Source organism: Enoplosus armatus, chromosome 20 (assembly GCF_043641665.1).
Source record: "Enoplosus armatus isolate fEnoArm2 chromosome 20, fEnoArm2.hap1, whole genome shotgun sequence".
Lineage (NCBI taxonomy): Eukaryota > Metazoa > Chordata > Actinopteri > Centrarchiformes > Enoplosidae > Enoplosus > Enoplosus armatus.
The window spans coordinates 16448055-16458666 of record NC_092199.1 but is presented as its reverse complement, the minus strand read 5'-3'; the positions used below and the strand labels follow the sequence as shown (position 1 = coordinate 16458666).

General features: G+C 48.0%; 2 protein-coding genes across 2 annotated transcripts; one reads left to right on the top strand and one right to left on the bottom strand.

Moving 5' to 3' along the window:
• Positions 1–558: 558 nt before the first annotated feature.
• On the bottom strand, positions 559–3587 carry LOC139303666 (butyrophilin subfamily 1 member A1). Its single transcript, XM_070927505.1, has 9 exons — positions 3483–3587; positions 3288–3386; positions 3089–3196; positions 2689–2847; positions 2374–2514; positions 2046–2097; positions 1690–1716; positions 1216–1242; positions 559–1118 (listed from the first exon to the last, which is right to left on the bottom strand). Exons 1-9 carry the CDS (start codon positions 3543–3545, stop codon positions 559–561), a joined length of 1236 nt encoding a protein of 411 aa, XP_070783606.1. The 5' UTR covers positions 3546–3587.
• A 2582-nt stretch (positions 3588–6169) lies between these two features.
• LOC139303715 (uncharacterized) lies at positions 6170–10587 on the top strand. The gene is made up of 16 exons (XM_070927545.1): positions 6170–6282; positions 6628–6735; positions 7038–7113; positions 7275–7431; positions 7660–7705; positions 7823–7881; positions 8083–8118; positions 8273–8325; positions 8432–8564; positions 9246–9460; positions 9544–9589; positions 9683–9748; positions 9861–9920; positions 10027–10112; positions 10308–10402; positions 10492–10587. The coding sequence occupies exons 1-16, from the start codon at positions 6183–6185 to the stop codon at positions 10524–10526; spliced, it is 1371 nt and encodes a 456-aa protein (XP_070783646.1). The 5' UTR covers positions 6170–6182; the 3' UTR covers positions 10527–10587.
• The last annotated feature ends 25 nt before the right edge of the window (positions 10588–10612 follow it).

Genomic DNA, 10612 nt, shown 5'->3' with positions numbered 1-10612 from the left:
GAAACGAGCTCATGCCTGGCAAGTGTTTGCAGGAAGCTCGAGGCGAGAGAAGCGTGGGAAATTAACCCTTCACATGCCGGTAATCATCTGCTCTCACAGAGCCTTCATGCTTTTATGTGTGAAGCTTTTTCATCTCTACGTAATAAAAAAAAGAGGAAACAAAAAAATACATTTCCACGAACACTGCAACTCCAGTTTTTAACTTCAAAAGAAAACATATATGGACTTCTAAACCTTATTGGACAGTTTCAATTCCATTTAGCTAAAAACAAGGCTGTTCTGTGAGGGTTTCGACCCGACAGCCTTGAAATATTCATCTCCACAACGCGAACAGTCAAACACCGCGCGTCTCCGTGAAGGCGGCGCAACACAGCGTGTAATGCAAGAATGGTGGCGGTTCTTGTTCCTGTCCTCACGAGGCAACCCGCACAAAAGGGTCCGGCTTCTAGTCCAGAGACAGCGCACGAGACTCGACTTCACTAAGTGGTGGATCGAAGCACAGACTCTGCGGGTTGCTGAGGATCGGGACTGAGGAGTGATTGATGTGCGTCGAGCAGTTCAGTTCCAGAGGCAGGGCCCGGGGCAGAGGCACGGCTGTCTGACATCCGCAGGCCGTATCACCAGCTCTTTCACCACCTCCACAGTCCCGAACACGGGGTACAGTTCCTCTGTGAACTCCTCGTTGTAGGTGTACAGGTGGGAGCGCTTCTCCACGTCGTAGAAAGACAGCTGGCCCTGCTCGAAGTCCAGGTACACCCCAACCTTCCTGGGCACCAGGCTCTGTGAGAGCGGGGTGGCGGGCGCCGTCAGGGCTTTGAGGTCTGCGCCCCTCTCCAGGCGGAGGGTCAGGTAGCCCGTATCCGTGTTGAGTGAGCGGAAGCCCTGCCTTACAGCGGACGCCTTGGCCACGCCCAGCCGCCAGTCCCGCTCGCCCACCTCCACCTCCCAGTAGTGGCGGCCGGATGCGTAGCCCTCCTGGCCTACGGCGCACCACCAGCCGTCGAAGCGCTGCCGGCACCGGGGGGCGTCCCGGCGCTCCAGGCCGCACCGCATGCGCTTTTCATCAGTGGAGATGAGCAGGTCCGGGTTGGCCGAGTCTGAGTCCAAGGTGACTTCCTCTGCGGAGTTACAGAGGGGAGGGGGGGGGGGTTACAAACTGTAAACATCTGATGACAGACTGTGATCTGATGATCTGATGGCAAATGGTTGTCATACCTGCAGCATCGCAAATCCAGTTCCACACTGTCAAGAAAAAGGACAGAAACTCATGAAAGCGGCTGCATTCCAACAGTTTTATATCATCAACGGCTCGAATGACTTGATGTGATGTGAGAGGAGTCACTGCACGCTGCCTGCCCGGCACCACTCAGCAGACCGACAGGCGATCATATGTTAATGTGGCGTTTAAGTGCCAAGTTTTAGTGGTGAAACAGAGAATGAATAGTTGTCATTTACTGAGCAATTCATTACGGGTCTCCTCCCGACATAAATTATTAAACTATTGAACCTTTCAGAATCCCATATGATTAACCAACCAGCTCTAGTCCTCAAGTCCAGTATAATGAACCAGTCGGACTGTAATTAATCAGAACACACACACACACACACACACACACACAGGTGAGGAAATGTGATGCATCGGTGTGTCTCGATGGAAAGTGAGAAATATAGCCAGGACTCTCCACTCACCGCTGTGGGGGATGTAGCGGACGGCGTCTGAAAGAAGAAATACGTGATTAATGTGATGGCAGGGAGACCACCGAGAGTTGTAGCCCTCCCACGTGCTCCTTTCCCCGACCTGCCCTCGGGCACTATCCCTTTAATCACATTATCGATCCTGATTAGTTCTAATGGAAAGGGCTCTCGTGGAGTTTCTGCTGTGTGGACGCCCACTGTTGTGATCAGCAGCAGTTCACACATCATGGACGGCTTTTCATCCTCTTGAATGCTGACTGGCGTCTTTATAATTTGATCTCGCTTGCTTGTTGCTCTTTATCTTCTAACACTTTCCCACATTTACAAGAGACGCTTTGAGGTGCACTCACCGATCTTCTGGCTCCTCTGCTTTCTGACCAGCCATTGCTTGGTCACGTCCTCCTAAACACACACACACACACACACACACACACACACACACACACACATTAAGGCAAGACAATGGACACGTTTAACAATGAGACAGAGAGATTAGCCTGACTGGGTGTCACGCAGCACGTATGCATAATGACTCTCACCACTGAACTGACAGCATCATGCAAATGCACCACTCATGTTAGCGCGTTCATTACATTTAATTCGCGCCCTGCTTATCCCATCACTGGCGACAGACTCGGGAGCAAGACGAAATAATCAACGCAATCTAATCATCCAGACCTTGACGGGGCTGTCGGCGTTCAGCACGGCCAGCATGACGAGCTCCACGGCCGGGAGCAGGTTGGGCAGACGGCCCCTCTTCCACTGGAACTCCAGGTCGTCTAGCATCATGAGCACCGGCTCCCCCGGCCAGACGGTGGGCTGGAAAGAAGTTAAGCAACAATGTTCAACTCACTGTTAAGTGTTTAACTTGCAACCATGGCTCCGGCTCGCTGGTCAAGGGCAGGGTTTAGCATAAGCATCTTTATCAGATGCACGGAGGGAACTGGGTCAAGACTTTAATCACCAAGCGGCCGCCCGCCGCCCCGTACTCACCTGAGGCCTGCTTTTGATCTCCCGCGTCCAGTCCAGGATGACTCTCTTGTGGGGCCCCATGTCGCACTCCCCCCCTGCCTCCAGCATGCAGAGGAGGTGTCCCCTCCAGTCTTTTTTCCCTGGTTTCTCACACTGGTAGTCGGACAGGATGACCCTCGGCTGAGCGAGAAACACAAACATCGACGTTGAGCTGCAGTGAATAGTCGATCGATCGCAATCAATTGACAGCAACTGCAACTATTTTCATGATCAAAGTTTTTTTTTTTTGTGTGCAAAATATGAAGATTTCCTGCTTTCCTCTGTTTTATGTCACATTAAAATGAACATCTTTGGTCCGACTAAACAAGACATTTCAAGACATCGACATGTAGTCGATCGAGTTATTAGTGACCGCGCGTACCTGCACTCTCTTCTCCAGCACGGCAGCCCACTCCACGATGAAATCGCGACACACGCTAGCCGGCCAGATGTCCTCGCTGGTCCAGATGTGGCCGAGGATGTTTGACCTCTGGGGTACGGATAGAAACAACGCGGGTGAGACACATGTAGCCGCATGTTTGGCCTGTGACGGAAAGAGAGGGCAGAGGAGGGGAGCTCACCTGGCAGATTTTGTTGAGTTCACGGGCCAGTTCCATAATAAATAACTGGCTCTCCACCAGTGGCTCCTTCTTCTCAAGTCTCACCCGCTTGCGAGACTCCTGGAGCAAAGAAACACAAGATTAAACATAACATTTTGGAGCAAGATGCGCAAAAGCAACACATGCAGCGAATATCAGGGGAGAACAGAGTCGTACCTTGAGTCGGATCTTGAGCTTCTTGGCCGGCTCGATAAGGAACTGCAGGCAGTCCTTCATCATGCTGGCAGCCGGAGAGTGAGGCCGATGCCCTGTGGCACAATAATAAAAAGCCTGAGCACACACTGGCACTTACTCTGTCAAGAGCAGGAGCTGAAGTGCAGCTGACTGGGCTCCCGTTGCCCACGCAAATCGATGAGAGAGCAGAAATCCGTAATTTACGAGAGGTGGCAAAAAGGTGTGTGTGTGTGTGTAGAGAGAGAGAGAGAGAGAGAGAGAGAGAGCACTGCAGAACTTTCATCACAGCTTTGTGTTGGAGGTCCACAGAGAGCTCATTATTAGGCACTCTGAGCTATCATTAGGTGAGGAGGAGGAGGAGGAGAGAAAAGAGGACCCACACATTGGTAGAGGAGTGAGAAGAGACAGCCCACCCACTCAGCACACACACACACACACACACACACACACACACACACACACACACACAAAGAGACAATGTAGGAACGGGCAACAAAATATATATACATATATATATATATATTGCACAGTAACAGGATTTCCTGCCGTGTGTGTGGGTCGATGCATCTTGATCACGGCCTTGAAATTGGAAATTTTATTCCCAAGGAGATCTGGGCCGGCAGCGCAGAGCTCTTTAAAGGGAGCTGCGGTGTGTGCGGGGGATAGTTGGACCGGTTTGCTGTTGATTCAGCAGTCCGCCCCTGCACGCCAGTTTGATGCGCCGAGGGGATTTGCTGTTCTTTCTGTGATGTAGGGGGCGGCAGCTGAGCCAAAGGATGCTATTATTGACTTTGCGAGGACTGGAGAGCACTATGGTTTTGGGAGTTTGGCAAAAAAAAAAAAAGAAACACCCAGAAAGAGCTTCTAGTGAGTAACACCAGACTGATCTGTGAGCATAGATGATGCTTGAGTGAATTTTGTGGATTTTCTTTCTTCTTTTTTTTTCTCTATGATGGTGACCCCGGAGTGCAGGGACTTGAAAATGCACACTGTGGTGAGGCTTTTCACATAATCGAATAAGCCAGAAAGAGTCGTGTGTCAATACACATGGTCCACGTTAACTGAGGCCACGACACGTGCGGGGAAAGCCGTGCCACTGAGCCTAATTAAGTAGATATGGTATTGCTCAATGTAAGTAAAGTAAGTAAGAGGGGGGGGGGGCATTAGTTTACACGGCTTGTCTATCAAACCGTAGAGAGACGTCTTTACATGTTCGCTCCTGGTTAGACAGAGGGTTTATTTATTCATTTGTGTATTTATTTATTTTTGTGCAGAGTGTGTGTGTGTGTGTGTGTGTGTGTGTGTGCGTGCGTGCGTGTGTGTGTTGGAGAGGAGCTGGAAGATTAGAGGAAATCCAGGATTATCACCGGTGCCACTGCTGCACAAACCCAGGTAGTGACTTTCTATATTGGGACTGACAGACCAGCCCTTGCCCGCGAGTCAGCGTCAAAACACACGAGCTAAAATACGACTACAACGACCGCCACATCACTGGAGAGATGTATTATTTAATAAAGACTGAAAGAACGTTAACAATATCTACGTAGCGGTACTTTCGGGGTCACTCCCTAGGCTATTGTCTGCCGTCGCCCAAATGTCTCCTTCTGAAATGTTAATGCTACGAATAAAAATGAACAAATAAACTGCCCTCGTGCGGACGAGGCTACTGATTTCCAAAGACGGACAACAGTCACTGTGAGGCAGATAAATGGTGTTATTTAATTACGCCCAAAGCAGCGAAGCAGTCAATTAAAACCGACATTTTAGGGAAAAGACTGAAGACTGACCTTCCTATGGAAAAATTTTCTTTTCCGCGGACAACTTCGCGCAGCTCCTCCGTGGTGTTTTGGCCAAAACTCGGACGCGTTCAGCGCTCTCCTTCATCCCCTCCGAGACTCACCGCTTCCTCCTCGCTCCAACTGCGGCAGGAGGGACAGAGCGCGCGCTCTAATCTACCGCCGCCTCCGCTGAGCCGCAGTTCGACGGGAGGGCCGCTCGAGGTCGCCGTAGCCTAAAAATGATGGTATTCTCACATTCTGTCTTAATACATTTCGTTCGGTTTATTTCACTGCACTAAACACAGTTACGAGCCCGTGGGAAACTGTTTAAAGCGCCGGTATTCAATAGATATCCCGTGTTAACGTTGTCTCGTGCTTATGATGGATCTCTTATAGCTAATTAGCTAGCTTGCAAGAAAAAGTAAGTGGGTTAGTTAAAACTGTATGCATTTTCTGTTCTCTGGCCAATGAGGTAATCATTATTTTACATTAGCTGTTTGCTGTAAAGATTTAATGGTGTCTTTTATATATGTTTATATACATTTTATATCAAAAAATAAACTTACAGTTAATATAGCCTAACGTTATACACTGAAGGCAGCACGTCATGCCTTTAGGTTTGGAAGCAGAACAGCAGATGTCACTACAGCCAATTAACACTTCATATCTCGGTGTGTTTTATTTCAAGGCACAGAGAGCGTGTATGAGAGCCGATAGCCGATAGGTGTTTAGGTAATTGTATCTTTGGCGTCCGTTTCAAAGATAAACTAAATGGCACGGCGTTTAATCCAGCCGTCCACTCTCTCCGTCTGTGTGTGGCAGGTACTGTGGGGCGGGAAGGTGTCTCGGTATGTGAGGTAAACTACGCGGAAGTGCGATTACAGCGCGTGTCACCGCTGCTTAAATGACAAGGGGCTTGGTGCGCCTGTTGTCAACGGCAGCCTCCGATCACAGCTGGTCCCCCGACATGGCACCAAAAGACCCTCTACTCGGCACTCTCAAAGGTAAGGACCCGCGATAAACGCCCAATGCAAACGTGGTGTCACAGGATCATCATTCATAATCACAATGACAGTTTCAGATGCAGCTGATTGCACCGTCCAGTTTTGCGCGTCTTATAGCTCGCAGAAACACACAACCGTCTCGATCATTTCAGGGTTTTTTTGTTGTTGTTGTTTTTTTACCTAAACAGCATCTGCCAGACCGTTGATCTTCCTCGCCGCCTCGTCTGTACCCTGAAATGACGATGATCACGCAGGTTGCATGAAAAAAGAAAACGTGTAGGCTATATTTGTGGCCACTGTCACGCGGACAGATCCACTGTCAATTGCTTTTTTTCTTCTCCCCAGTGTGTGTCCTGAACCTCCAGGCAGATGGAGAGAAGGTGACAGACGCCAACCCTCACCTCGCCTCCTGCTGTGAGCTTCTGGAGCTGGTCCTCAGGAAGGGGCTCCAGCGTGAGTATCCCCATTATATGTGCTGCCCCTGAAAAGACACCACATTTGCACATATTTGTTCAAATGTAATGTTCTTTGCCCATATATTGCTGAGAACAAATTGCTGTAGTGCAAGCTTGTATACCTGGCATTAACAACTAAAAATGTTGGGACTTCAGTTTATGCTTCAAATGGTTCTAATTGGTTGTATAAAAACACAATATTTGGGGGCAGAAGTTGATGTATTTGATGTATAATCTGAAGAACTACATGTGAAATACGTTTTTCCAGTATAGTACAGTGTATGTTTGCTCTCCCCCCAGAGCCAGTTCTCAGTCTGGTACACAGAGACTACTGGCAGTGTTTTGAACAGCTTACCCACCAAGATGCCTGTGGCAGGTAACAACATCCTGCTTAGATTAACTGACAGGAAGTGAAACATAAACAACATTTTTAACATTGTTAGAAATGTGCACTGTAAAAGACATTGCTCTAACAAAAATAGCAGTACTTCCAGCCTTGTTAATACCTGTTGTCTCTGCTGGTGTGCGTGTGTGTAGGCTGTCTGCTCTGTCCTTGGCGGTGGAGCAGACCAGAGTTTACAGGAAGCTGCTCTCAGCCCAGGGCCGAGGCCGCTACCTGCTCAGACTGGCCCTTGGCCGCAAGGCTCTGCCACAGTTCATCACACACCTGCTGCACACACCCAGAGTCCTGGAGGTCAGACACATGGACCAGATACATTTTCTATAATGCAAAATATTTAGAGGTTGATGCCTTTTTCTGGTGCTACCCATATGTGTGTGTTTTCTTGGCACTGTTGGGTGCTCTGGGCAAAGAGTCCAAACATAGGGCAAATATACCCATTGCTAGAGTTGGCTGAAGTTTTAGTAAGCCTCTCTGATGGACTAAAACAGCTTCTGTTCAAACTGTTTCTCTCCCCTCCAGTGGTACAGTCCGGCAATGTCAATCCTCAGGAACGAGGAATTTGTGGGTGAGGCTCTTTACTCGACCTGATTGTTTACACTAAATGCTGAGCAAAGCTGTGGAAGTTCTTGTCACCACCGCTATCCATTGTCCAACATCAACAACAGTGTTCTCCCTCTTCCAGAGCCTTTCATGTCGCTGCTGCTGGTCCTATCTCACATGGAGTTTAAACTGGATATGGAGGTCAGAGCAACTTTATTCATCCCATTAAATACTGCACATGTGCTGTCTATCCATTTTCAAAAGCCACATGGGATTTTCCTCCAAAATATAACCTTGACTACTTTAATGCAGACTATCATTTTGTGGAAGCAACTTTTCTTTCAAATCACTTTAAAATCAAAAGACTCTCCACTGATACCTACCCCTGGTCTCTTTACACAGAACTGCAGTTTTCTGGATGAGAGCTGGCTCCTACCGGTAAAAAACAGTGATTACTGCAAAGTAACTCGCAGCATCACAGCAATATTATTATGGTTTTAGTGGCCATGGGAACTTGAATGGAAAAATCTTGCAAGCAGGACACAATTTGGACGTGAGAGGCGGTCTGTTAATTGTTTGTATATGTTTCCAGGTGTGTGAGACATATGAAGTAGTGCCCTGTCGGGAGGTAGGGATGGTGTTGAGGTTTGTATCTTCCACTCTGCAAAGTACTGTCTTTCCATTGGGCGCATCTACTCCCAAACAGATCTGTCCAACCTGCTGCATCATCAACTCTCTGTCTGTCTCTCAGGTATCTCAGTGGGCGCGTCTTCGTCCTCGAGCTGATCCCTGGCAGTCAGGCTCATGTCGACAAGTTTATCTGTCCTGGTGACATTATCGATGAGATCAATGGGACCTCGCTGAAGAACTCCAAGATTGGACAGGTATATCACATGAGTAGGTTGTTGAAAGCCCCAACACAAAACCCACACGGGTGTTTTCCCTCATGTTGCCTGATTGGACCTCCTCTCAGAACCCAGTTAGGGTGGCACAACTTTATCATTTCCCACAATACATGTAGTTCAGTGACATTACGCAATTCCCAGCACAGCCGCACCCAACCTGAGCGGAGCTCTGACCGGCCAGAAAAACTGAACTGAACACCTGTGTGGGTGTGGAGGACTCTTGTTAACATGGTAAACATGACCCCCACTTGAAGATACGATAAGGCCAAAACCTACTTCTAAACAGCGAGGAAGTGAGGAAGTGAGGAAGTGAATTTAACTAAAAATGAGCTAGGTACAATGCAGTGTGATGCTGAAAGAAAACATTAACATTGGAAGAAGTAAATCGCCTGTTTTGATATTTTTGATACGTTTTCTCAAAAATATAGCATTTAACAAGAGCAACCCCAAACCAACAGTCCCACAGCTCTGCTGAGGCTATGATGGGGTTTGCGGTTTCACTGCAGCCCTGTATTATGCTATTGACTAAACCCATGAGACACTGGCCAGTCACACCCTTGACAAAACCTATAGGCATCATTTTAAAAAACTGCCACTACATTTGCTCCCGTACAAGCCTGAGAAGTTGTGGCACATTAATATTTTCTCTATTTTTCCCAGGCAGGTGTGGTTCTGTCTCGGCTGAAGGGCCGCCCTCTCTCCATCAGTGTTCTGCGATGGAGGGCTCGGGATGGAACAGTGTATCGGCCCCTGATCAAACTCCTTCGGGCCCTGAGGATGGAGAACCCAACCCTGCAGCTTGGTCCCGCTCCCTCCCAGCAGTCCGCCACCAAGGACCAGGGAACCTCCCCGTCACAGTGTCTCAAAGAGGGAAGGCAAGTGGGTTACCAAATCCTTAAGGATGATTTTGCCATGTGTACTCCTGGCTTTAAGACACTGACCCACCTCTCCTCAACAGGATTGTGTACATCGTGCAGTTCTTAGGAAAAGCAAACATTGGAATGGTGAATAATCCTTTTTACTTAATTTAATATATGCTCAATCTCTGTGTATACGTATGCTAGCTAGATGTGATATCTGGTCTTATCCTTTCTTAGTTTGGAGACAAGGAAGTGCTGCAGCATGCTATTCCACAAGTGTTGCAGAAAAACCTGCCAAGCAAGGTAATGAAACCACTCCCCTGCCTCAGGCCATGTTGGCCCTAACAGAGGTTGTATTATGTCATGTTCTGCAAAACACTTATTTGTCATGTGCGCAATGCCATTTGTCTGACAGGAAGTGCTTTTAGACATGAAGGAAACACATCTGACATGCACAGACAGAAACAGTAAGCTGGTAAGTTGCTGCATATGTTCAAATCCATCTTTGCTATTGCTGGACAGTGGTCAGATTTCTCTGGCTACAGTTAAGATTCTCCTCAATAGCATGTTTTCTTCCTCAGGAGCTGTTTGAGCATCACTATCCGGAGATTTCATGTGTAGGGAGATTCGGTCAGCCGGACTACACGATATTTGCATTCTGTGTGGCGTAAGTATCCGAAGATATTTCTATCTTGAAAGGGTTTCCCCCCCGACACATCCACATTAATCTAGGCCCACTGTAGTTTAGGTCACACCCCCGCCCCCATAGACACATGGTGATGCAATACCCAAGCCATTACAGCTCCATTGTCATTGGCTGGACCCAGATGCCATCTTAGCATATGATTGGCTCTGTTCACAGAGACTCCCCAGAAACCCATCAGCCAACAGGCTTCTGCTGTGTGGCGCTCCGAGCCAGCACCATCAAGGAGTGTGAAGAGATCGTCTGCCGTATTGGTGAGGCATAGGAGAGCTCTTATATAATCAAATGACTCATAATTCTTTACATGTGTAAGACAACGCTTGTTTGTTTTTTGTTTTGACAGCTACTGGCTTCAAGCATACTGAGTGGTTTGTATGACAACTCACCAACAGTGGTGAGCTCTTGTTCCTTGTGGTTGTAAATAAATGTATAAAATATATAGACACAGTATTACTTTCTGGGAC

What these genes read in the sequence shown, in the direction of transcription:
- LOC139303666 (XM_070927505.1), bottom strand. Translation starts at nt 3,545, where the DNA reads ATGATGAAGGACTGCCTGCAGTTCCTTATCGAGCCGGCCAAGAAGCTC. An exon ending in AACTCAACAAAATCTGCCAG is followed by an intron (nt 3,197 to 3,287) that starts GTGAGCTCCCCT and finishes TCCGTACCCCAG; the next exon opens with AGGTCAAACATCCTCGGCCA. An exon ending in TGCTGGAGAAGAGAGTGCAG is followed by an intron (nt 2,848 to 3,088) that starts GTACGCGCGGTC and finishes TTTCTCGCTCAG; the next exon opens with CCGAGGGTCATCCTGTCCGA.
- LOC139303715 (XM_070927545.1), top strand. Translation starts at nt 6,183, where the DNA reads ATGACAAGGGGCTTGGTGCGCCTGTTGTCAACGGCAGCCTCCGATCAC. An exon ending in CCTCAGGAAGGGGCTCCAGC is followed by an intron (nt 6,736 to 7,037) that starts GTGAGTATCCCC and finishes CTCTCCCCCCAG; the next exon opens with AGCCAGTTCTCAGTCTGGTA. An exon ending in AGAACTCCAAGATTGGACAG is followed by an intron (nt 8,565 to 9,245) that starts GTATATCACATG and finishes TATTTTTCCCAG; the next exon opens with GCAGGTGTGGTTCTGTCTCG.